We start from the raw sequence: 27,904 nt of genomic DNA on the forward strand, positions 1-27,904 counted from the left end.
GTTCCTGTTTCTCCTGTGCAAACCACACACCACACATACCTATTTCTTCTATGGCCTCTACCCATCACTCTGATAAACCTTCTGCCTCTGTTCAGTTTATTGGCAGCTCAGCTTTAGTGAAACCACAACAAGCCCCCACCCCTCTGCACAAACACAAACTGCTTTTGGATCTCATGGTTAAGAGCATTATTGGTTAGCTTGCCTAATGCATCAATATCTTTATGTGTAAGCAAGCACTGGCTCTGGAAGGAGAATTTGACAAAACACTGTTTTCTGAAAGAGGACCTTTGAATTTATTATGCTACAAGGAGAAGAAAAGCTCCCTTGGTCAGGCCAAAGTTCCATGCAGCCCAGAATCCCACAGAGGCCAACCAAATACCTCCAAGAAGCATATTCCTTGCACACTGGAGTGGGAATGAAAATGTCAGGGAATGTTTTTAAAATGGCAATATAGGGAAATTTGCCAAATGAAACAAAGGTGTGCCAAAGTGCCTGCAGGAGATGCTCAGGCCAACCTTTTGCAATCTGGAATGGCTGGACTTTAATGAACCAAGTCAGAAGGTTGGAAAATGAAGGCTAGGAGGTCCTTGCTCTGGGCATCCAGAAGCAACAGCATTGTGTTCCTTTGTAAAAGCATCAAAGGGCTACTGGAAGTCTATGGAATATACTATGATAAAACCAGTGTTGGTCTTGGTTAACCTTGATCTTGGGAGACTAAGCAGGGCCAAGCTCTGCTTGCACTTCTTAGAGAGTGTCTTGGAATATTAGGTTCAACAGAATGGAGATGCAGTTGCTACAAATGGAGTTTAGTTGAAGAGAGTGTGGTTGTTGAATGTGGGGCTGTACCATTTCAGGCTGCAGCTGAAATGTAAGGAACTGCCTGCCTGAAGTAAATCAGCATCTTCAAGAAAAAGGTTTTGCACAGCCCCTGAAAATTAGCACCCCAAGGTTCTCCTTTTTCCTGAGATGCTAGTTTTCTGGAGGCATGTTTTTTTAATAATAATAATAATATGTGGGGATATATTCAAATCCCTTCTCCTGCCGTTTGAAATGCAGCAGCCCTGGGAACAGCCCAGATATTGTTTATCTGAACAAGCTTTACGAGGAGCACTTGAAGGAGCTGGGTATGTTTAGCCTGGAAAAGAGAAAGCTGAGAAGAAATACGATAGCCGTCTTCAAATACCTGAAGGGCTGTCACATGAAAACATGCTTCCCCCGCTCCTCCTCCTCTGGAGGGTAGGACTCGAACCAATGACTTCAAGCTACAAAAAAGGAGATTCCGACTAAACCTGCGGAAAAAACTTTCTGGCAGTAAGTGCCGTTCAGCAGTGGAAGAGACTCCCATGAGAAGCGGTGGACTCTCCTTCCCTGGAGGTTTTTAAGCAGAGGTTGGAGGGTCATCTGTCCTGGATGCTTTAGCTGAGATTCCAGCATTGCGGGGGGTTGGGATAGATGACACTTGGTAAGATTCTATGATTCTAAGTGAATGATTATTTGCCCAACTCTTTCTTGTGCTCTCACACACTAAAATGAAGTGTACAATTAAAACAACATATTAAACTTGCTTGTTAGACAGTAAGAAGCTACAAAAAAGAAGACAAAGGGAAAGAAGGTAGGAATAAAAATTAAACTGAATATAGTTTAGAGCAGAGATGGGGAACCTTTTTTGTCTGAAGTCTGCCTTCCAGCAGAGGAGGAGACCAGACCAGGGTAAACCTTCATCAAGCACATTGTATCTACAGGGTTAAGGAAACACCTATAATGAAGAAGAGAAGCCTCCTATTTGATGATTACAAATTATACTTGCCGCTGTATACTATGCTCAATCCTTGAAGCACAGGGCAAGTAAAAAAGGACAGAATTCTTAAAATGATTAAAGAAGCAGGAAACCAGCTGGGAAGCAGTTGGATCTTTGCATGTCAAGGAAGTGAAAGGTGTGCTATAAGAGTATAAAGAAATTGCAGGAAAGTGTCTGTCTTTTCAGCAGAAGGCAGAGCGCAGGCAGCTGAGCCTCAGCTGGCATTTTCAGGAAGGGGGGCGGAGGAATTAAGGCAAACAGCGGTGATAAGAGATTAAGAGTCCAGCTGGCATTGATCAGGGATCCCACATGTGAAATTGCTGATCTTCTATCAAAAATATTTAACTTATACCAGGGGGTTGGAAACTGGCCAATATAATGCCAATTTTTAAAATGTGCCATCTGGTGGAAACCAGGAAATGGTAGGCCACAGAGCGTAATGTCTGTCCCAGGTAAACTGGTAGAAAGTATTACAAAAGGCAAAATTATTAAGGACAAATCTTACTGAGAAATATGGCTTCCAGAAAAGTAAGCTCTGCCTCACTAACCTTTCAGAGTTCTTTGGAGTGTCAATGGGCAAGAGGATGGGGTCACCAAACTGGACTATGACTACACTAAAAATAGCAAACTTCACCAACAAACCAACTCCTCGAGGCATCATTTATCTGGACTTTGAATAGCTTTGGATAAAGTCTTGCATCTCTTACAGATCACTAACTGGTTAAAAGAACAGGAAACAGACTACATATAAATAAATGATTTATTTGGTTTATTTGCAGAACAAAACTTTCTTGTCTCCCCTACAACCTTACTCATGCCCTCAAAATCTGCTCCAGAGGGTGGCACTCCATGATCGCATGAGTGGAGCTTTGCTTGCAGAGCACTGAATACAACCAGTGCTATTTTTCTAGAAAAACAGATGTTGAAATTCACCATGAACACCACTGCCTTGTATAATGGCAATGGTGCCCACCTGAGAGGTGCTGGAACTGAGTCCTAACCTGCACCACCTAAAATGCCTTAGTTCAACATTCACAGAGTTTCCATGAAAGCTGACTTCTATGATCTTACCCTCATCTCAGACATGTCTATGACAAATGTACTTTGGGGCATGTCTTTCACAGAGTTTGAAACTCCCATTGTTCTAGGCGCATTTTGCAACAAGGAATTTCATTAATGCGAGCAGTTTCTGAGCTCTGGGCACAATACTGTGCCAAAAATATCGGATTAAAACTGCTACTTCTGGAAGGAAAGAAGGACCTTTTCTGCCTCCCCACTTCCAGCCACTCTCTGAAGACTGGAGAAGAGACCCTCTGAAGAATATTAGGGAGGGGGGCAGGGAAAGTATGGATTTGTTTTTTTGCAGTCTACAGATGAGGACTAGACCATGTGAAAAATGAACATAAGAATTTAGCTGCAGTTCCTTCATTTTCAGCTTTGTATATAAAAAGCGTGCCTAGACACTCCGTTGCAACACCACCTAGTGTTAAGGTGCCATTTAGCTCCTAGCTTTCGTATCTCAGTTTCTAACACTGGTCTTTCATAACAGTCAAGGTGGTATTATTGCATCTGTTTTTGCCATTGGGAAACGAGGCATAAGCTGCCCTATGCGGAGTCAGATCATTTGTCCATCTCTCACTCAGAATTGCCTATAGGCAATGACTCTCCGGGATCTCAGGCAAGTGGTCTTTTCATACCCTGCTTCCTGTAGTATATAAAACAATGCTAACAAGACAGCAGCAAAAAAATAGGCTGCATGGTTACTGCATGCATCCACACCCATTGCCTCAATATCACGTTCACTATTCTTTAAAGCACACTGCCCAACACTTCCTTAAGAGGTAATGATAAAGGACCCCTGGATGGTTAAGTCCAGTCAAAGGTGATTCTGGGGTTGAAGCGCTCATCTTGCTTACAGGCCGAGGGAGCCAACATTGGTCCACAGACAGCTTTCTGGGTCATATGGCCAGCAGGACTAAACCGATTCAGGTTCAATGGGACACCGTGACGGAAACCAGAGCACACGGAAACACCGTTTACCTTCCCGCCACAGTGGTACCTATTTATCCACTTGCACTGGTGTGCTTTTGAACTGCCAAGTTAGCAGGAGCTGGGACAGAGCAACGAGAGCTCACCCTGTCACAGGGATTTGAACTGCTGACCTTCCAGTCGGCAAGCCCAAGAGGTTCAGTGGTTTAGACCATAGCGCCACCTATATCCCTATTCCGTAAGAGGACCTTGATCCAACAAAAATGCCTACCAGAACCACCACACCAGAGCAAGCACCCAGTCTCCCGCACACTCGCCAAACAGATATGTGTCTGTCGGCAACAGCCCACACCCACCCTGGCTGCCTTTCAGGCCTTCTATAGACCAGATGTCCCAGACGTGTCTGCAGGCACACCTCAAAGTTCTTCCCAACAGTCCTGCACCAATGCTCAGGCTGGTAAAGCTGCCATGGAACTCAGCCTCCCTGTCCTCATGGCCATCCTGCCTGGTTTGACATTCTCTTTTGCACTGGAGATGCCAGGGACTAGAATAATTTGTATCTACAGCATGTGCTCCACGCACTGAGCTGTGGCCCCTCTCAATCGATGCTCTTCAACAGGACGGGTCGACTTACTCAACCAACTGCTCAAAGTGGGAAGGGCAGGGAGAGAGATTCTTCCTGTTCCAGTTTCACTGTGGTCTCTCCCCCCCCCCCTCCTACATTCTCTGGCCTCCTGAGTACCTTCTCTTAAATTTTATAAACACACACAAATACCCTTCAAAAAGCCTCATAAGGTTAAATTCACTTAATTCCAACCCGTAACTAAATTCAAAGCCCTGACATTCTAAGAGGCAGTGATTAACGTCTTTTATACAGTTCTACTCCCAATATTTGCCTGCACAAAATGACAGTTTGAAGTTTTCGAGCAGGAGAAAAATTGTCTTCCAGCTAGACAATCAACCTTTTTACGCACTGCCATAATCATTTAATGGTTAGGCAGTGCCGCTCACTTCCTAACAAAATGAAGTCTCTCGTGTTTTCCTGTTTATAAACAATATAAACTATTCCCCCTGTGCATTCCCTCCCTCCGTTTTCAGCTGCTTCTAGTGTAGATTTTTGTTGCTGTGGGGTTTTTTCTTTTTTTGTTTAAAATTCTACCCTGTCATCTCTGAAACTCCATCCACTGACGCTTCTTTTTCAATAATAAATGATAAAAGGAAATGGAATAAATTCCCCTTAATGAGGAAATTTTCACCTGGCACAGAGGAACTGGGGAAATCTATTAACTGACTCAAGGAATGCCTGCAGCATCACAATTACCCGGGGAGCCAGAACGCTTCAGTACGGTCCTCTCTTCCACTTGACTGGCTTTCATCTGATCTACTGGCTCATGAGTAATACTAAACTAGCGTGTCTTTGGAAAGCACCCTCTCTAATATGCAACTGAGCAGTCTGCTAACTGAAGGGCTTTGCAAAGTTATTACCACGTAAGGGAGGAGGCACTGCAGAAACAGGCACACCATCAGGTAGTCAAGTCCACGCATCCCCTTTAGCAAATAGGAATGCAGCACCTCTAGGCCACCACAGGCACAAGGAAACACCACAGAAGGCATATAATATGAAAGATGCTGCTTGGACATATGGGGCACCTGCTCTTCTCACAGGGACGTATTTCACTGGTTGACGCTGCAGTTCAACAGCCATTCCCTCTCCTGCAGAATCCGTGCCAAACTATCATTCACAGATTTATCATGACAGCTGAACTGGTGCAACTGGAGGTGGTGGTACAGACAGGGCCCAAAGCAAGGGTGGGGAACTGTATTCAGCCTGAATTCCCTTCTGGGAATTCTCCAGGGGCCACATATCCACCTCTGCCCTCTGTCCAGGCAAGTAAAAAGCAACTGCACATTCGAGCCAGGCAAACTTACACAAGGAGGGTGTAAAGCAGGCAGTGTCAGGGGAGTGGCCTGGGAGGGTGTGTGCCTTGGGGGTCAGATAGAGAGGCCCAAAAAACCACATTTGGCCCAGGGCTTGAGGTACCCCATCCCTAGCCTAAAGGATCTAAAACAGAACCTACCTGTGGCACATGGATGCTGCCTCCTTCGGTACAATTCTGCCCGTCTACCTGACTCTTCCTGCTGCTCCTCCTGAGCTCCTTGGGTTCCAGTTAGGTGGAAGAGTAATAAATGTGAAGCAGGGAGTGTGAATGGAAAACGCAAAAACTTCACTTGTGAGTGGAGCCCATCAGAGAACTGTCTTCCCTTGGGTTCAGTCAGGGCCAATCCACATCTACCTTTCCTCTTAAACCTCAATCAAAGCAAACGTTAATCTGCAGAAAACCCAAACTGATGTTTGCTCCAATTCCACTTTAAAGAGCAGGTTTTTGCAGGGAAAACTCAGGGCAAAAAAAATCAAAAAGCACTCAGACTTACAGCATTAAAGTGCAGACTTCTGCCTGGAAAGAGCAGGGCAAAAGGGAAGTGTGGATAAGCCCCAGTCGGTGTGATCTATTGACCCATATACAGTGGTACCTCAGGTTAAGTACTTAATTCGTTTCAGAGATCCGTTCTTAACCTGAAACTGTTCTTAACCTGAAGCACCACTTTAGCTAATGGGGCCTCCTGCTGCCGCCGCACCGCCGGAGTACGATTTCAGTTCTCATCCTGAAGCAAAGTTCTTAACCCAAGGTACTATTTCTGGAGTCTGTAACCTGAAGCGTCTGTAACCCAAGGTACCACTGTAGTACGACTTCCTATACATACCTCTGAAATAGAACTTCCTTTTATCCCTTGAGTTACAAAACCTTGGGAAGGGGCCAAAAATGTAGTCAATGTGGGAATATATGCATGATGACGTAATTTCAGGGCATATATATTAGGAGGCGGAGCAACATGGTTCCAGTATTACAAATGTTCTCAGGGTGTGGATGTAGAGACAAAAACCACAGAACAATGGCAGTTGGACTGAGGTTGCTCAATGCTTATCAGTCCAGTTTGATTTTTAAACTAGAATAGCTCACAGGAAAGGGGGGGAGCAGGGGGGCGAGCATTCCCTCTCCTTTCTTCTTCCTGCCAAGTTTGCTCTTTGGAGGCTCATGTTGGTTCACTCGATTGGTTCTGACGTTTCACAAGCTCTAGAATAAGCTGCAATTACAGTAATGAGATCGGGGCAAATATTGTTTGTCTCCTTGCCTCAAGGAGACAGGTTATAACTGCTTTCGTCTAGAGGAACCTCATTCAAAAGATGACTTGTCAGGATATGTCAGGACTCATTAAAATGGTGGGAGATGTAAACCAACAACAATCCTCACTCTCGTCTCTTTCAGCACACATAGCTATAACTTCTTAGGTCTGGGTCACGTAAACATTTAAAGAAGTTGAAATAATACATTGGAGCCAAACAGCACATAAATAAGGTGGAACTGGTGATTTGTGGGAGTAATATAAAGAACAGCAAATAAATATCTCACATTATGCTTCTGAGGGCATTTAATACTTGCTTTTTTTGCACTTCTGCGAAAATGTATTATGTTTAGATGCTTATAACATTCTCCCCAGCCGAAGTTCTCCCTAGATATTTGGGTCCCAAGTTACCTGATCTTATGTGCCAAGTGGCACTTCTGAAATTTTCCCATTTTTAATTTCATATTTTGTTTAGATTACTGCACATGAACAGATTGCTAGTCTTCAGTCATGTCCTTTGTATCTTACAGGTTACTGATGCACCTGAGTGCCTGTGCACATTTGTGATGCAATTGTGATGCAATCACATGATCAGAACAAGATTCTGTTTGAGTGGCATTTTCGTCAATGTGTGCTTGTACATACAAGTAAACTTAGAAGGGGAAAATCTATGAACTGAAAACTGTATAGGAAACTGTACCTGGGCCAATTCTGAAAAGTATTTTTAAAATTCTCCTATTCGTGTGACTAATGTGCATCTATAAAGTCCAGACGGGAGTAGCGCTACGGCGGCTGGAGATCCCACCTGCATGCAACAGATGAGATGTCGTTATTGTGGTGCCTTCCAAATGTTGGTAAACTCCAGCTCCCACTGGTCATGCAGGCTGGAACTGATGGGAAGTAGAGTTCAACAAAATCTGTTGGGCACAATGTTTGCTATCCCTTCATTAAAGTGCATGCAAACGGTGTAAGCTTGGCTACACAGTCAGTGGACCTGTGTGTCCCCCCCCCCCGGGTCCCTGACTGTGCATACAGAGTCCATGTGCACAGTTTATATGCAAACTGGTATATTCTAATAGTCTACCACATATGCATAGTACAAAGTGGGGTCTGACACAAGGATCCCCAAACACACAAATGCATACACGAGAGAGAGGGGGGCAAATCTATTCAATATACACACAGAGGCTGTATCAACTGAGCTCAAGTTAAATTGGAAGGCAGGTGAAGTGGAGTACAGCCGAACTATGGAACAGTAATATAATTCAGCCCTGGTGTGAAGGGAGAACTCACATGCACCACACTTCCCAGTAAGATCTATGACCCATATCTGTAACTAGATCTGGACGTCTTACCATGGGAACTATACATGGACTTCTTTGGCATGTTAATCCAGAAGTACAAAAAGAGGAAGCACATCAGCTGCATTTCCTTCATCTAAACCATGCAAAGACACCCTGAGAGGGATGAATATGGTTAATGAGGCAAAGCTATGCAAATGCCCCCACCTAGTTTTACAGTTCTGTTCCTGTCCTGGAGAGCTGGGACCTACATGCAAGAAGGGGTTTCCAACACAACATTCTCTGTTTAGTTCAGTGGGAAACAATTCCATGATATTACTTCACTCTTTATGGGAACCTGCTCTCCCTATGACGCTGAATATGCACTAGTTTGGGGCAAAAATACATTAAAAGGCTGCCCAGACGCTGAGGTCCAGCGCCGAGGGCCTTCTCGGGGTTCCCTCATTGCGAGAAGCAAAGCTACAGGGAACCAGGCAGAGGGCCTTCTCGGTAGTGGCGCACACCCTGTGGAACGCCCTTCCAGCAGATGTCAAAGCGATGAACAACTATCTGACATTCAGAAGACATCTTAAGGCAGCCCTGTTCAGGGAAGTTTTTAACGTGTGATATTTTACTGTATTTTTGGTTTCTATGGAAGCCGCCCAGAGTGGCTGGGGAGGCCCAGCCAGATGGGCGGGGCATAAATAATAAAATTATTATTATTATTATTATTATTATTATTATTATTATTATTATTATTAATTTCACACCCTGAGACACAGCTACACTTTCCTATCATTTCCATGATAGTTTGGGGCAAAAATACATTAAAAGGCTGCTTTTCTCAATGCCCTGCTTTCAGATACCGCAAGTTTCTGCAAAGGTACATAAATACCTTGGCTTAGGGCTTGTCCGCATTTCACTTTTCCTGCGCCTAGAAAGCATGAGTCCGAGTGGTTTTCCATTTGTTCCAGCCGCCTGAGAAACAGTTTCTACCCAAATGCGATTTTGGTTTTAAACGAATTGTAAGGAGTCTCTTACCCACGCGGGTGGCGCTGTGGGTAAAACCTCAGCGCCTAGGACTTGCCGATCGTATGGTCGGCGGTTCGAATCCCCGCGGTGGGCTGAGCCCCCATCTTTCAGTCCCAGCTCCTGCCCACCTAGCAGTTCGAAAGCACCCCTAAGTGCAAGTAGATAAATAGCGGGAAGGTAAACGGCGTTTCTGTGTGCTGCGCTGGTGCTGGCTCGCCAGAGCAGCTTCGTCACGCTGGCCACGTGACCCAGAAGTGTCTCTGGACAGCGCTGGCCCCCGGCCTCTTAAGCGAGATGGGTGCGCAACCCCAGAGTCGGTCACGACTGGCCCCTACGGGCAGGGGTACCTTTACCTTAAGGAGGTTCTATGGGAGTATATTGTATTTAAAAATGGGGTATCAGAGTTTTTAGGGGGCTAACCAGGTTGGGATAGCTGGGATAGCAGGCTTGTTGGTTTTTGAATGTCTTATGTAGATTTTTCAATTTTGTTGTTCTATATGGGACAATGACAATAAAGAGTATCGTACTGTATCGTATCATACCTTCCCCAGGAAAACTTGCTTTTTGCCACTGACTTGGAGCAAACGTCAATCCATAGAAAACCCAGTTAACGTTTGCTCCAATTCAGCAGTAAGGATCCAGTTTCCCTGGGCGAAAGCGGCATGATGAGCCCTGAATGTGTAATGGGCCCCTCTAGCTCTCGCATGAATATTTTCCAATGTTCTAGAAGCTTTGTGCTTCTCATATTTATGGAGGGCTGTGCTGCCTGCATAGATCACAACATTTGTATGCCTTTTGAAAAATGGAAGTGGTACATGGGAATCATGACGGGTCTTTCACGTGTATGCAGAAGAGAAGCATCAAAAGACGTTGCAAGTGCTCACCCCCAAACAGCCTCCCATGTTGACTGACTCAGTATCTAGATCTATATGTTGTGCACATTGCAATTAATTATCATATGGCATTTGGGTTTTAGACAATGACTCATAATTGACAAATATGGAGCTAATTTTAGTTAGGTAAATATCCTAATGTTGTGAGTTAGTGAAACATGATTAGCTATTATATTTTAAGACAACTGATGCTTTGGACAATCTTACTCATGCATAAAAATGTGATTTCCCCCCTAAATTTAAATCAGAAAGCAACATGGGGAAATAGTATCTGAACAAAACCGAACATAAGGGAGTGCTTGTGCACCTGTGACTTTTACTAGGTTGAGATTTCACACACACACACACACACACAGAGAGAGAGTGAGCGGGCCCACTGTAAAACCATCTAACTCAGGTCCTTATGTAATTCTTTCTTCCCATGTTTTCCTTTTCTTCAGATGAAATAAAAGAAGAAGGATAATTCCCATTAGCTTGCAAACATGTAAAGCAGACCAAATTGCAGAGCAAAACCTTCAACAAGCATAATAAGCGTCAGGGCCATGAGTAGCTGGGGGGGGGGGGGCTAGTTGGGGGTTTGCCCAGGTGAAGCCTCCAGAGGGGCACCATGGAGGCTCCCAACCTGCCTGGGCTTCCTCCGGCCTTGGCCCCTCCTTGCAGCTCCAGAGTCTAAAAGCGTCCTTTGGCAGCTCTAATCTCAGTGTTTACCTCTTGGATCTCGAGCTGCTGAGCACCGGAGGCAGAGCTTGTCAACCTGGTCCCTCCTGCCCACTAGTGGGCGTTTCAGGATTCTAGGTGGGCGGGGTCGGGGGTTCTACGGCACAAGCTGAATCCTCCTTCCATCAAGCACTGGAGGGTGGTAAGGAAATTTTACCATCAAGAAAGATGCATTAGTGGGCAGTTGGTATAAAAAGGTTGACTACCCCTGACCGGAGGGATGCTTAATTTTCAAGGGGAAGCAGGAAAACCTGGAGAGGCAAAAGCAACAGTCCCCCTTCCCCTTTCCCTGTGTGTTGTTACAACTATGTGTGAGAGAGAAATCTGGGAGGACATTAATATTAATAAGATGCATGGGGGTGCCAAACTGAGCCTTTGACCTGGGTGTAGGAAAGTGTAGTTTCGCCCCTGATGAGTGCACTTCCTGTGCATTTCAGCCATTTCAACCCATGGGGAGTTAATCTATTTAGGAGTATTGGTCTCTCTGGATGAATCATGCACATTAGTTCCCTATATGGAGATTTGGAGTTTATATCTTTTAAACTTTTCTTTGGCAAAGCGTGTGTGACACTCAACAGAAAAGACAATGGTCTATTGATGATCCTTTGATCTTTCTTTCATTCCAGTCCACTGTTTTCAGCTTGCAAAGTCTCGATCTAAGGTTTTCCTTCCAGTTCTTATATCTCTGCAAATTGAAGTCCTATTTCCAGAAAGCAAAAATCTATTTTCAAAGTACACCTTTGTGCTCTTTCAAGATATATGGGCACAAAGAATGCCCCCCTCAAAAAAAGTATTTCCCTCTATTTCCAGAAGCTAGTGTACAACAGAACTTTTGCTACAAACAGGATTGCTTGGACCTGCTTGGCCTTGACAGTTGAAAGCATCAGGGCTTGAAAGGACTTGTCTAGAAAGTCTTGATTGAGTCAAGGAACGAGCTGGGCCACCAATCTTACTTCATAGTACAGTGGTACCTCTGGTTACGAACAGGATCCGTTCCAGAGCCCCATCTGCACATGTCGCGATTCACCGCTTCTGCACATGCACGTGATATCATTTTGAGTGTCTGTGCATGCGCGAGCGGCGAAACCCGGAAGTAACCCTTTCCGGTACTACTGGGTCACCATGGGACACAACCTGAAAAGATTTAACCCGAAGCATCTTTAACCCGAGGTATGACTGTATCTAGATTTGAAAGCGTCATATTAGGGTTGAACAACAAATGAATAAGCAGTTCCAGAGCTTTTCAGCTCCACTCTTTGTTCAACTATTTTACAGCAAGGAAGGTAACAAAACTGTTCCAGGACTTCTGGCTGCTGGTGAGGGATGGTCCAGCATGACTGAATGGTCCCCCATATTTGTGTGTGTGTGTGGGGGGGGTGTTTTATAAAACCTTCACTGGATATGGAAATCTAGCATGTCAGGGAAAAAGATTTCTAAGCTTAGCCTTCTCTCCAATGTGCTAGGCCTGTGCCATATGAAAGCCAGAGGGGCCATGCTAGGAATGAAGAAATGAAATTCCAAACCTGAGATTAGCAATGAGGGGTTTATTGGAGCAGCATAACAACCACTGCACCCACATCAGAGGGTGAGGAGAAGGAAATGCCTCTTTGCCATGGCAGCTCCCAGGCTGGCACCTCAAAGAGATTTGGAGCAGGCTCACTGCCATCACATGACCATGGAATTGTAGAGTTGGAAAGAATCCTGAGGGTCATCTAGTCTATCCCTCTGCCAGCTCTGCCCCCTCCCCACCTCTAAAACACCCCAGTATAATTAATAATAAGAATAACCCAGCCCATTTCTGAGGTTGTTGCTGACTAGTGCTGGCCGGAATACGTACCAGGGTGCTGTTCAGGGGCGGACCCTCTCCTCACTGCTGCTGGAACTCCCCCCTTACCAAAGGCTGGTGGGGCACACAAGACTGCAGGGAGGGGGGTCTGCCTCCACCTCAGAGTTTGGACTGCCCTGCCTGAAATGAAGGATTCCCTGCACTCCCATAGTACATGGGAGAGTGACAGAGAAAATCCACCAGAGCTTAGAGCAGTTCTTGGGTTTTTTCCTCCGAACATTAGTGCAACCCTAATATATAACATATAACATGAGTTTGCTAAATGCAAAAATATAGAATGAACACAGAAACATCCTTGTTTTGTACCTCTCATATATCTAGACTAACACAGCAAAATACCTATTTTAAAAAATACAACCGACAATTATTTTTCAATAAACATTCGACAAAGTGAAGAGATGAAGGAAGCATGAATTAAAAGCAACGGCCTTGCCCTTGCGGTCCTCTGCCCCTCACCTGCACAGCAAGGTCTGTGCAAAATCTCTCAGGAAAGCCGCCGTTTAAAATGGCTGGTCTCAGTTGTTTACCTGGAGATGGATTTTGTGTCACCTCTGCCACCTTCCACTCAAGTCCCTGGACACAGAGCAAATATATATCTGAAACACATTTGCAGGATCAGCTGTTTTTGCACCTTTGGAACCAAGGATGCTTTCCTCAGAAGAAGGAAAACCCTCTACAAAACATTTCCTTTACAGGTTTGTTTGAAGTAGCCGGGAGGGGGGAGAGAGAGGATTCGAATCTATTGATTAGTCTACCGGCGGACCGTAGAGTCTGACATTAAAGTGGTATTAACATGAGTGTGTTCTAGGAGCTGCTGGATTACATCTCTATCCGTACCACTGAGTTCCTCCTATTCATAGCATTCCCCCTCCCAGCTACTTCAAATGGACTCATAAAGAAAAGGTTTTTACTGGGCTTTTCTTCCTGTAAGGGTTCACCATAGATTCTAAAACATATGTAACCATAATCTGAACAGTTCCCCTATTAATTTAATAACGTGTGTATATGTTTTCCATTTGGTTGGGGCAAGACAATTCACAGGAGGTACTTCACTATTGTTTGCCGCCTTACAATCATTTTTTTTTCTACACTTCATTACAGTTTCCCCATGCATAAAAATATTTTTTTTATAAACCCTACCTCTTTTTTGCTGTTGTCACCATAACAGAAAATTCTCCGATTACTATAACATGTGTTATAGTACGGGCCACATGATCTCCTGCAGTGATTTTGCAGATAAAATCGCTCAGTTTCGGGAAGAAGTAGACTCCACCGTGGGAGCAGGGCCGGGGCGGGAGAGTGCTAGAGTTCTGTCTAGTCAAGTTGAGTGGGATCAATTCCAATCTGTTACCTCCGAGGATGTGGACAGGCTGCTTGGACGAGTGAAACCAACCACCTGTCTCCTGGATCCTTGCCCATCCTGGCTTATAAAAGCTAGCTGGGAAGGACTGGGCGATGGGCTTCGTGGGGTGGTGAATGCTTCCCTCCGTGAGGGAGCCTTCCCAGACCCGCTGAAAGAGGTGGTTATTAAACCGCTTCTTAAAAAACCATCTTTAGATGCGGCCACGATGGCCAACTATCGCCCAGTCTCAAATATTCCATTCTTGGGCAAGGTGATTGAGCGAGCGGTTGCCGAACAACTCCAGGCACGCCTGGAAGAAGCGGACCATTTGGATCCCTTCCAGTTGGGATTCAGGCCTCATCATGGGACTGAAACTGCCTTGGTCGCACTGGTTGATGATCTCCGGCGGGCTAGGGACAAAGGTGAGAGCTGTTTCCTAGTTCTGCTGGATCTCTCAGCGGCGTTTGATACCATCAACCATAACATCCTTCTGGACCGTCTTGAAGGGCTGGGAGCTGGGGCACTGTCATACAGTGGTTCCACTCCTTCCTCCTGGGCCGTGTTCAGAAAGTGGTGATGGGGGATGAGTGTTCAGACCCCTGGGCTCTCACTTGTGGGGTGCCTCAGGGTTCTGTCCTCTCCCCCATGCTTTTCAACATTTACATGCAGCCGCTGGGAGAGATCATCAGGAGGTTTGGGCTGGGTGTTCATCAGTATGCGGATGATACCCAGCTCTACCTCTCTTTTAAATCAGAACCAGTGAAGGCGGAGAAGGTCCTGTGTGAGTGTCTGGAGGCGGTTGGAGGATGGATGGCGGCTAACAGATTGAGGTTGAATCCTGACAAGACAGAAGTACTGTTTTGGGGGGACAGGAGGTGGGCAGGTGTGGAGGATTCCCTGGTCCTGAATGGGGTAGCTGTGCCCCTGAAGGACCAGGTGTGCAGCCTGGGAGTCATTTTGGACTCACAGCTGTCCATGGAGGCACAGGTCAAATCTGTGTCCAGGGCAGCTGTTTACCAGCTCCATCTGGTACGTAGGCCGAGACCCTATCTGCCTGCGGACTGTCTCGCCAGAGTGGTGCATGGTCTGGTTATCTCCCGCTTGGACTACTGCAATGCACTCTACGTGGGGCTACCTTTGAAGGTGACTCGGAAACTACAACTAATCCAGAATGCGGCAGCTAGACTGGTGACTGGGGGCGGCCGCCGAGACCATATAACACCGGTCTTGAAAGACCTACATTGGCTCCCAGTACGTTTCCGAGCACAATTCAAAGTGTTGGTGCTGACCTTTAAAGCCCTAAATGGCCTCGATCCAGTATACCTGAAGGAGCGTCTCCACCCCCATCATTCTGCCCGGACGCTGAGGTCCAGCGCCAAGGGCCTTCTGGGGGTTCCCTCATTGCGAGAAGCAAAGCTACAGGGAACCAGGCAGAGGACCTTCTCGGTAGTGGCGCCCACCCTGTGGAACGCCCTTCCAGCAGATGTCAAAGCGATGAACAACTACCTGACATTCAGAAGACATCTTAAGGCAGCCCTGTTCAGGGAAGTTTTTAACGTGTGATATTTTACTGTATTTTTGGTTTCTATGGAAGCCGCCCAGAGTGGCATTTTCATCAATGTGTGCTTGTACATACAAGTAAACTTAGAAGGAGAAAATCTATGAACTGAAAACTGTACAGGAAACTGTACCTGGGCCAATTCTGAAAAGTATTTTTAAAATTCTCCTATTCGTGTGACTAATGTGCATCTATAAAGTCCAGACGGGAGTAGCGCTATGGCGGCTGGAGATCCCACCTGCATGCAACAGATGAGGTGTCGTTATTGTGGTGCCTTCCAAATGTTGGTAAACTCCAGCTCCCACTGGTCATGCAGGCTGGAACTGATGGGAAGTAGAGTTCAACAAAATCTGTTGGGCACAATGTTTGCTATCCCTTCATTAAAGTGCATGCAAACGGTGTAAGCTTGGCTACACAGTCAGTGGACCTGTGTGTCCCCCCCCCCCCCGGGTCCCTGACTGTGCATACAGAGTCCATGTGCACAGTTTATATGCAAACTGGTATATTCTAATAGTCTACCACATATGCATAGTACAAAGTGGGGTCTGACACAAGGATCCCCAAACACACAAATGCATACACGAGAGAGAGGGGGGCAAATCTATTCAATATACACACAGAGGCTGTATCAACTGAGCTCAAGTTAAATTGGAAGGCAGGTGAAGTGGAGTACAGCCGAACTATGGAACAGGAATATAATTCAGCCCTGGTGTGAAGGGAGAACTCACATGCACCACACTTCCCAGTAAGATCTATGACCCATATCTGTAACTAGAGCTGGACGTCTTACCATGGGAACTATACATGGACTTCTTTGGCATGTTAATCCAGAAGTACAAAAAGAGGAAGCACATCAGCTGCATTTCCTTCATCTAAACCATGCAAAGACACCCTGAGAGGGATGAATATGGTTAATGAGGCAAAGCTATGCAAATGCCCCCACCTAGTTTTACAGTTCTGTTCCTGTCCTGGAGAGCTGGGACCTACATGCAAGAAGGGGTTTCCAACACAACATTCTCTGTTTAGTTCAGTGGGAAACAATTCCATGATATTACTTCACTCTTTATGGGAACCTGCTCTCCCTATGACGCTGAATATGCACTAGTTTGGGGCAAAAATACATTAAAAGGCTGCCCAGACGCTGAGGTCCAGCGCCGAGGGCCTTCTCGGGGTTCCCTCATTGCGAGAAGCAAAGCTACAGGGAACCAGGCAGAGGGCCTTCTCGGTAGTGGCGCACACCCTGTGGAACGCCCTTCCAGCAGATGTCAAAGCGATGAACAACTATCTGACATTCAGAAGACATCTTAAGGCAGCCCTGTTCAGGGAAGTTTTTAACGTGTGATATTTTACTGTATTTTTGGTTTCTATGGAAGCCGCCCAGAGTGGCTGGGGAGGCCCAGCCAGATGGGCGGGGCATAAATAATAAAATTATTATTATTATTATTATTATTATTATTATTATTATTATTATTATTTATTTCACACCCTGAGACACAGCTACACTTTCCTATCATTTCCATGATAACTGTATAAGAGTTTAATGATTTTGAGGCTGGAAGAATAATGGCACCAGCATAACTCTCTTATGTTCACAGGCTCCTGCAGGTATACCTTTTAGTCTTTCATTACTTCTAATCTTTGAGCAAAAGATTCCATATCTAATGCAAACATAAAGAGGAGAAGGGCCATCCTTGACATGTCCTTCAGAAAAGGACAATTTCCTTCTTTATAAAGTGAGTTATAGGGAGGGTCTAAGAGTTCAGATTCACAAAGGGCTGTGGAAACATCAGCTACAAGCAGCTTGTACAGAAGCCGTACAAAGCCTTTTAACAAGAATTACAAGTACATTAAGTCTCCCCTCCATAAACCAATGGCAGCAACTAACCCCCTGCCATCAAGCAATCAGGATGATTTACAGGACAGTTAAGGAGAAGTAGAAAAAGCAGAGATGAAGTGAATAGCCCAATCACAGAAGCTATCTGTATCGGTGAAGCAAGAAATATTTCTTTCCCTTGCTCCCTTTGTATTATTTGAATCCAGTAAATTACCAATCAGCAGTTGGTGGGCTCCATGTGAAATTTGCCCCTCTGCAGGGTACTGCCCTGGCTTCCACTATTGCCAAGCCAGAAGAAAAGGAAATGGAATTACCCAGCAGGCCATAGGGGCTGCGAAATGGTTATGGCTCTGGAGCCCGGGGGGGGGGGACAATTACTCAGCAATATATCCATTATTAAACCCAGACGCCGATGGAGAATTGGGAATATGCACAAGGATTTGAAGATAATTTCTTTGGGGGCACATTTCTAAGTGAACTGACCTAATTCACACCTAAAACACAGAATATGATTATCCTTTGGATTTTGCACTTCTCTGCATTGGGAAATACACATCTCAGATTTTAAAAATATCAAAATGAATAAAAAATAGTGCATTTTGGGGTAAAATACAATCAGAAATGTGTGCATTGAGATAAAATGTGTATAAAAACATTGATACAAAAATTTATAAAGTCACAAATCAATGCAGAAATGACTTCTGACTGAACAAGTGTGAATTTGATCTGGATCAGAAATAGACTGATCTTTCCATCCCTAAATATACACTGGATCAGGGTTTCTCAAACTTGGGTCTCCAGCTGTTGTTGCACTACAATTCCCATCATCCCTGAACATTGGTCCTGGTATCTAGGGATGATGGGAGTTGTAGTGCAACAACAGCCGGAAACCCAAGTTTGAGAAACACTGAGCTAGATCGTGTAACCTTCCAACAGCTTGAAATGGAGAGTAAACTTTCTACCAGACCTTTATTAAACTTTGGTAGGGCCTAATGCTGGAAAGATACAATTGCATTGAAAAACTTAGCCTTGGAAGAAGGCTGGATCTGGCCCAGGGAACACCAGCTGACCATCCTAATGTGTGAAGAGCTGCAGACGGTTAACAGAAAATATGGGTATATCATGGATATAGCAGGAACTATGGATTGGTAATAATCACAGCATTTCCTTCTTCTAAATGTAATTCATTTCACAGGGTTTAATCACTCTCTAGTCTATTTATCTGTCTAACAGATCAAGCCAAATAAAGCATCTGCTTTTCAAAAGGATTCTATGTTCCATCGGAACAATTCATGGCTGGGCCTCTAGGCACTTTTATAATGCAAACAATTAATAATAATGGTAATAGAAGAGCCACCTTGCAGCTAGCGGAGATGCATGGCAAGCAGCTGGGAAGTTGCCAATGAGCGCTTGGTCATATTTAAACATTGCTGAGGGATCTAAAGTGAAGCTTGTGTCACAGCGGGTTACTTTCAAGCTGGAAACAGTTTTACAGTGAAGGTAGAACAAAATCTACACAGGGGGCGGGGGGAGTGGAACGGTGATTGGAAACTGCAGGCTTCAGGGGGAGCATAAAATGCCAAATCCCATTTCTATCATGACATTAACTTTCCTCTGGCCGTCATTTAGAAGTGCTGCCTGATGTGGTATATAGGACTCTACCCTTAGTTGAAGTCACAATACATTATCATTTTCTATTAGTATATAAACTAGTGTGAAGTACCAAGATGGGGCCTGTTTCTGCCCTGACTTTCATTCCCTTGCCTCCCTAACATTCCCTCTGATATCAGTGCATGTTGTTGTTTTTTTTAAAAAAAATCTTTAGGACAGGGATATTAATCAATAAATATCCTTTGCATTCTGTGCTGAACACGCAGAGGACGCACACTGACTCAGTTCTCTGGAAACTACGGAAAGTGAATGTGTGCACCTTGGCTTCTCTCTCTCTTTCCTCGACCTTAAATTCAGCCCTCTCCAATTCCATGTTAGTTTGTGCACTTTTAAAAGAGTATGTTGAGATTCCTTCATTGCAGGGGGTTCCACAAGATGACCCTCAGGAGACCCTTCCAACTCTACATTTCTATGATTCTATGAATTCTATGATTCTGTGAACATTCATGGACAACTTGAGTGCATTTAAAGAAATATGTGCATTTTGTGCTAACTATTTCCCCAAATAAAGTGCACTCTGTACCTCATTATCACCAATACAAGCATTATTCTGTGCACTTTTGCCTAACGCAGGCTCGTTCTCTTTTTGTAAGCGTTCTTTTGGTTGGAAGACTATGTCACAAAATTCAGAGATGTCCACATTTTGAAGGACAGCAATGTTTCAGTTCACTTGGGAAACGTGAACCATGTAGGTTCACATTAAAAATGTGAATTGAACAGATTTCTGGCCCCATCCTCTACTAGCAAGACCTGAATTTCCCTGAAGTGGAAAACTGCAAGCTTGAAGAGAAGTTTTTCTCTCCCGGACGAAGGCCTTTCACCTAGAGAGGTCTTAGTAAGAACAATTGTTGTTTGAACTATGAAATGCGTAAAAGCACACGTTTTGGTATGTGCACGCACATGTGCATCTGTTAAATCAGTGCCATGAGACACACGTGAAATACTATCACAACTCTTCCCTAACTTAGAGAGGGACAGATCAGCCTCATTTCCACTCCATGCCAGCTTCACATGCTTTCAGACATAAATCAGTTCTGTCCAACCTTCTGCAGACTTTTTTAATAAAAAAACTGTTTGAAAAACTTGCACTGAAATTGCACATATTTTATTCAATATGCATTTTGCATGAAATATGTGTTTTATATGCATACCATACACACTTTAGGTAAAGGTAAAGGTACCCCTGCCCGTACGGGCCGGTCTTGACAGACTCTGGGGTTGTGCGCCCATCTCACTTAAGAGGCCAGGGGCCAGCGCTGTCCGGAGACACTTCCGGGTCACGTGGCCAGCGTGACATCACTGCTCTGGCGAGCCAGAGCTGCACACGGAAACGCCGTTTACCTTCCCGCTGGTAAGCGGTCCCTATTTATCTACTTGCACCCGGAGGTGCTTTCGAACTGCTAGGTTGGCAGGCGCTGGGACCGAGCAGCGGGAGCGCACCCCGCCGCAGGGATTCGAACCGCCGACCTTTCGATCGGCAAGCCCTAGGCGCTGAGGCTTTAACCCACAGTGCCACCTGCTTCCCTATACACACTTTACTCACCCCCATAAATACACATGACCCATTCTATTTCTCCATTAAAATATGCATGTTGTAAGTATTTCCCCTGTAAAATACACATATTGTGCACATCGCAAAATTCAAAGAATTATCCCTTCCAATTCTTAATTATGTTCTGATTTATGTCCATAAACAACCAATTAAATCGGATCTGTGAAAATATCCAAGATCCTTTCATGAGAGTCAACTCTCATGTGCCTTAAAAGAAAAGGTACTACACAAATCCACACATAGTAAAATAGCTTGAATTTCTTAGCAGTCTGAACAAATGCAATGCAAATGGACTCAATGCAAATGGTGGGAAATTCTGGCTCATTTCAACCACAGTAACTATGAATGCATAAGTGAAATCAGAAAGACAATAAATCATGACATGGAATATAGATTCGAAGTTACTCCAGATCAAGGGAAGTAATAGTACCATTCTATTCTGCCTTGGTTAGACCTCGAGTACTGTGTCCACTTCTGGGCACCACAGTTTAAGAAGGGTATTGACAAGCTGGAACATGGAAAGATTTAGAAATATGGTCAAGGTTGAAACTCTCCTTGTTAGGCCGGATCGCTACTATTAAGATGAATGTACTGCCTAGAATGCTATTTTTATTTCAGACGTTGCAGATTTTGGACAAGATGGATTGTTTCAAGAAGTGGCAGAAAGACATATCAAAATTTGTCTGGCAGGGCAAAAAGCCCAGAATAAAATTTAAGATCTTAACTGATGCAAAAGATAGAGGGGGGTTTGCCCTGCCGGACTTAAGACTTTACTATGAATCGGCAGCTTTCTGCTGGTTGAAACATTGGCTACTTCTTGAGAACACAGACATCTTGGATCTGGAAGGGTATGATAATAGCTTTGGTTTGCATGCATATTTATGGTATGATAAGGCAAAGGTGTATAAAGGCTTTAAAAACCATATTGTAAGGAAAGCATTGTATAATGTCTGGATTCGATATAAAGATTTGTTGGAAAGTAAAACTCCCAGGTGGGTGTCCCCAATGGAAGCTAAGGAAGTGAAAAAACTTAATATGGATTCTAAATGGCCAAAATATTGTGACATTTTAGAACATGATGGTGAAAGGGTTAAACTTCAGAGTTATGAGAAATTAAAGCCCAAAGTTCGAGATTGGTTGCACTATCATCAGATAAATGAGACATTTAAACAGGACAGGAAAATAGGATTTCAGAAAGAGAGGTCAAAACTAGAAACAGAATTGTTAGAACCCAATACTAAGAACTTATCAAGAATGTATAATTTGCTGTTGAAATGGAACACACAGGATGAAACGGTGAAATCAGCTATGATTAAATGGGCACAAGACATCGGTCATGATATTATGTTTGCTGACTGGGAACAGTTATGGACTACCGGTATTAAATTTACTGCATGTAATGCTTTAAAAGAAAACATAATGAAAATGATCTATAGGTGGTACATGACCCCAGTCAAGCTTGCAAAAATCTATCATTTGCCCAATAATAAATGTTGGAAATGTAATGAGACTGAAGGTACTTTTTATCACCTTTGGTGGACCTGCCCGAAGATTAAAGCTTTTTGGGAAATGATCTATAATGAAATTAAGAAAGTCCTTAAGTGGACCTTTCCTAAGAAACCAGAGGCTTTTCTCTTGGGCATGGTTGGCCAATTGGTGTTAAAGAAGGATAGGATTTTCTTTATGTATGCTACTACAGCAGCAAGAATTCTACTGGCAAAGTATTGGAAGATGCAAGAACTACCTACTCTGGAAGAATGGCAAACAAAGGTGATGGACTTTATGGGATTGGCTGAGATGACGGGCAGAATCCGTGACCAGGGGAAGGAGACAGTGGAAGAGGACTGGAAGAAATTTAAAATATACCTTAAAAACTGTTGTAAAATTGAGGAATGTTAAGATGTCAAGGGGTAAGAAACAGAGAATTACAGCTGTAACTAAAAAAGTAAAGGAAATTTAGTGAAAGGGAATTAAGATGAATTGATCAAAGGGTTGCTAAAGAACCATAAAACAAGGATGCAGGGATGGGGAGGTATGGGGAAGTCGAAGGAAAGAAGGTGTATGAAAATACGATTATGAAGTTATACTTGTTTAAATGTTTTGTATGTTTTTGTTATGTCTTTTGTTGGTTTTTATTATGTGTTTGAAAAATGAATAAAAATTATTTTTTTAAAAAAAAAGACAAGCTGGAACATGTGACCAAGATGAACAAGGGTCTGGAAACCAAGCCTTATGAAGAACGGTTGAGGGAGCTGGGCATGTTTAGCCTGGAAAAGAGGAGACTGAGAGGAGATATGACAGCCATCTTCAAATATCTAAAAGGCTGTCACATGAAAGATGGAGCTACCTTCTTTTTTTCCGGCTCCAGAGGGTAGGACCTGAAGCAATGGATTCAAGTTACAAGAAAAAAGATTCCGACTAAACATCAGAAACATCAGACATTAAACATCAGAGACATTAAGAGCTGTTTGGCAGTGGAACGGACTCCCTTGGAAGGTGGTGAGCTCTCCTTCATTGGAGGCTTTCAAGCAGAGGATGGGTGGTCATCTGTCATGGATGCTTTAGCTGAGCATTGCAAGGGGTTGACTAGATAACCCTTCCAACACTACAATTCTATGATTATATGTGAAACAGTAAATAACCCACTGCAAACTTTCTCCCCTCCTTCCATAGGCACTAAAACTGCAGCTGACTTTCTGGGTGAAATAACTATATAATTAAAAATTTACAGATTGTCAAAGGAGCAACAGAACAAATATTAGCTGAAAGCCTTTTTCATAACAATAACTGGAAGCTTTCTGCCAAGCTACTTCCCTGAACAGCACTTCCATGTATTGTGAGTTTCTGGCACCCTCTTGTGGCTGAACCTCAGAGAGCCAGAAGCATCACAAAGGAAAAACAGACTACTGTTTTAGGCACTAATTCATCAAGGAGGCTCTCTGGGCCTCATAAAATACAAAGAGAATGCCCACGTCAGCAAAGGATGGAGACCAATAAACAGCCTTGGTCCTCAATTTACTGCCGTCGGTTGCACTTTGTTTTATACAGTCACATAATAGAGTGAAATGCCTCCACGATCGTAGCTTTCTGAAGAGAGGAGAGAAGTGAGTCATACTGGATATATGGGCATATTATGGCATAAAAAGTGGGGAGATTGACTGCTGGAATTTTGCACTAAAAGGTGGTCAGAAGCCTCCAATTCTGCACATACAAATGAATGCACCTTTATACAAATTAGTGCTGCTTCTGACCTTTGCTCTCCAGTGGGTCAAAGCCCATCATGACCATTTCCAGAAAAAGCAACAATTCCATCAATGTCACTAAAGTCTCTATAGGACTCAGCATATAAGCAATTAAATCAACTGACTTGTGAGAGCAAACAATTGAACATTATATAATATTTAAAGGGAAAGAAATACAGCCCAGATACCTGCTTTGATTGTTTCCCATACACTTATCTTCACTCTACCTTTTCAAACACACACACACACACACACACACACACACACACACACACACACTTTCAACTAAATAATTGCACAAGCAGGAGCCAGAACAAACCCCACTGGCACAAAATAGCTTTCCTCCCTCTCCTTCCTCTATGAAGGAACACACAGGAAAAATGGCTCTGGGGCAGTGGGAGAACCCCCCAGAACAGCATGTGGGGGAAGGAGAGGGGAGATCCTTCCATTAGGCAAGCAGAAATGATTGAACTGACGGAAGTCTCTCCTTAGGGCTGCTTCAGATTCCACCCATGATCTGCCTAAGGTTCCATCAGGTGCAGAATGTTCTATTCTGGTACGTATTTAAACAGTACACCAAAACACAGATGTGAAGGAAGCAGAAAGGGCATCGCACCTTGAGGTTCTAATATTTATTCATAAAATGTCTATATCACCTTGAGTAATGAGTACATGCACAGTACACACAGCAGCAGAAAACTCTGCAAAGAGCTATCCAACTCACATCCTTGGTGCTTGACAATGGGGAGAAAAGCCCAGCACGGACTGAAGAGACACAGCAGCCTTATTTGCCTCTCTGCCTTTAATAGAAAGTGTGCTATGTAGGTTATGTGGCTATTTGCTTCTGTGATTTCCATTCCTGACCACAGGCAAACACAAACTACACAAATTTCCACTTTCTTTTCTGTTTTTGTTGGAATTCTCCAACATCCCTAGCTGGGACTAAGATTTCAAAAGGCTGGTGAGGAGGAGCAAGTGGGGATCCAGCAGCCATCACTGCTCATTTCTCTCCATCCTAAGGAGATATCTTCATTCCCAGAAAATTATCATTTTTTAAAAGAAAGCTACATTTTCTTCCCCACAGTTGTATGATAAACATTTGCTTCAGAAAGCTACCAATCTGCTGACAGTGATCTCAACCAGAAGCTCCATGTGGTTAATGCTGGCAGCTAATCAAAGGCAGGGTTTTTAAAAATGGGGTGTGTCTCATTTTTGCGGAGATTTCTGCCTCTGACTGTAACTCCCGTTCCCTGAACCAAAGAAGAACATTCAATCACTTTAATTCATTGTTATTCTTGAACAGCCACTCCTGTAGTTCTTCCTTCATCCGGCTTTCAGGAGGGAAAGGTTCTGGCTATGGATCTCATTATAACTGTTTAGATCTTTTTGCAATAAAGAGCATCTCAGCAATAATTACTCCAAAGTTTAAAAAAAAAAAAAATCAAGAAAGGACACAGAAAGCACAAGTGGACAATGGATGGCCATCCCACTGAATAGCATAGTGCTTTTAAGGACACACTTCAGTGGGAAACACTTTGTGAAGCTGTCAAAATGGTATCCAGAACTAAAGTTTTTCTTTTCTGAAGGCAGCCAAATGCCACAGGCTGTTCTAAAAATATTTCTTAGGAAAACATTCACCGAAATGTGCTATGAGCCTGAGGACTGGGGTGACGGCAATGTCACTTCATTGGAAAAACTCCAAAATGGGTTCTTAAGGCAATTACTTGCTTGATATCCAGGTACACCAGCAGGTTTGCTGAGAGCAGAGAAAGGTTTGCCCTCTACTGAATTGCGAGTTAACAAAAGCATGGTCCAGTGTCGGTGCAGGCTCCATTAAATGGCCGACTTGAGACTCCCAGAGAAGTGTTGGCATGAACAACTGAGATTGGCGGGAATGGATGAAAATCTGCCAGGACGAAATGAATCTGTATTCTTTTCCTACAGAGTATGTGGCCATGCTTGGCTTTCAACACATTTTTAATCAGCAGATTGGGAAAGTCCGCTTATCTCCTGATATGGAAGGGATTGATAATATTCAGTGGTAGGCTGCCGTTAAAAAAGACAATTGAATTCCAAGGTATTTGTCTAATGTTCCCTATACACAAGTGAGAAAAGCATTCACAGAATTACCGTATTGGCCCGAATATAAGCTGCACTCTTCCCCCCCCCCTCAAGAAGCCTTGAATTTTAAAGATGCGGCTTATTTGCGGGTGAGGCTTATATTCGGGCCAATATGGTAAGATCTCAACAGATGCCATCTGCTTCTTTGAATGACAGGTGCCATCCTATCCCTATAAGAAAGAGATAATACAACCATTTCCAGAGGTGCGCTAACAATTTAGTACATTATTTATTGCACTGCCCACTGTATGGCTGTCTTAGAAGGAAAAGACTATCTTACCTTGTGTCACAATATGGCGGCTGGGGCAATTCAGTATTATTTTTTATCTGATGAATATAAGTATATATCCTATTAAGCTGCACAGTTTGCAACTGAAGTGAAGAAAATCCAAGTGAGAATCTTGAACCAAATGTTCAATGGTTTGTAAAAGTGGCTTTTTATAATTTGAGCAAGCTAAATCTAAGAGTAATCCCAGGAAGTTTTAAAGTTTATTTTAATTTTGATTGCATTTTAAAGAAATGTATCCATGTTTTATGTCTGTGCTAATAGGCATTTTACTATATTTGCAATGGCCTATGGCTACAAGCAATAAATATTTATTAGATTGGCATATGTGATAGTATTATTTATTAAACATATTTACTTCCCCCATTTTTCATTTTGCAAAACCTTCAAAGTATTCATTTTACCCATTCACAGTGCATCTCAAACCTATTTGCTTGTTAGCAACCAACACGGTTCACCCTAAATAAAGGTGCAAAGGTTGACACGGAAACAAGGAATAGGTTTAGAAGGAATGTGGATATAAAGAACCAACAGGGTAAGTTCCAGATTTGGGGGGGGGGGGGACTGCCTGGATGGTGAGGGCAAGAGAAGTGGGGGGTGCTGCTGCAACATAGCAAAGAAGAAGAGGAGAAGCAGGTCCAGGAGATTCTGAGGACCTACACTGCGGTCCGTCCTGAGGTGCAGACCTCAACCAGTGCCCAACAATGCCAACCCTAAGGGTGGCTAGCACAGGTACTGTCTGAGAACACAAATTAATGCAAGCCAGAGTTCAGACGAGGCAGTGGAGGAAATGAAGCAGAAGATGAGGCAGGAGGAGGAAAGAAGTTGGCGCCAAGGGGGATGGAAAGATAGGGAACAGCAAGCTGGGAAGAGACAGGATGTAACTCAGACTATCTTCAAAGCTACAGACTGCCTCTATTACCTTATTCTGGTATACATGCCCAGCACTGGTGCGCATCTTGCTAGTTCAAACATTTAAAAAAATGTGTATGAGTATGGAAACCTTTGTTGCATCTGCATATGCATATGGTGAAGCAAGCACTGAAGAGTTGGGATAAGCATGTGAATAATATGCTAAGTGAGCTTTAAGAGAAAGGAATTTGGCAATCTTACCTATTAAGACTTTTCAAGCTCTTCTCCATTTTCACAATATTATGCATTTTATAGATGAACCATTTATCAATGGCTGTAAGTTTATGGATATAGTCTACAGGGTTGTTGTCATTCAAAGCCTGCCGGAAAGAGGTATTGATCAGTCACAGTTCATGGACAAAGAACTGGTTTGTTCATGAGTATATGATTAGTTGAAAATATATGCTAGGTATATTCTCCACCTTGGGCCCATCTGAGAAGGGGCTAATGGAGTGTGGCTTCCAACAGCAGTTTGGATGGGCTCTGTAAGCCACAAACTACAACAATACTCTGAATTTTGTTGTTGTTTTCACTTACTGAAAAACACTTTTATGCTTAACGTCCTTTTGAGTTACAGGTAGGTAGTCGTGTGGGTCTGCCATAGTTGAAACAAAATAAAAAAAATCCTTCTAGTAGCACCTTAGAGAC

The 27,904-nt window shown here is 43.7% G+C and overlaps 1 protein-coding gene across 2 annotated transcripts in view; it reads right to left on the reverse strand.

The window, feature by feature from the left end:
* Positions 1-27,904, reverse strand: part of CPS1 (carbamoyl-phosphate synthase 1) — a 176,425-nt gene that overhangs the window by 49,696 nt on the left and 98,825 nt on the right. For both annotated transcript variants that reach the window (XM_079975842.1, XM_079975841.1), the window contains one exon: positions 27,458-27,576. In XM_079975842.1, the coding sequence (XP_079831968.1) occupies positions 27,458-27,576 (119 nt within the window). The remainder of the gene's footprint in view (positions 1-27,457; positions 27,577-27,904) is intronic.

The sequence above is a fragment of the Podarcis cretensis genome (genome assembly GCF_951804945.1).
Source record: "Podarcis cretensis genome assembly, chromosome: 1".
Taxonomy (NCBI): Eukaryota; Metazoa; Chordata; class Lepidosauria; order Squamata; family Lacertidae; genus Podarcis; species Podarcis cretensis.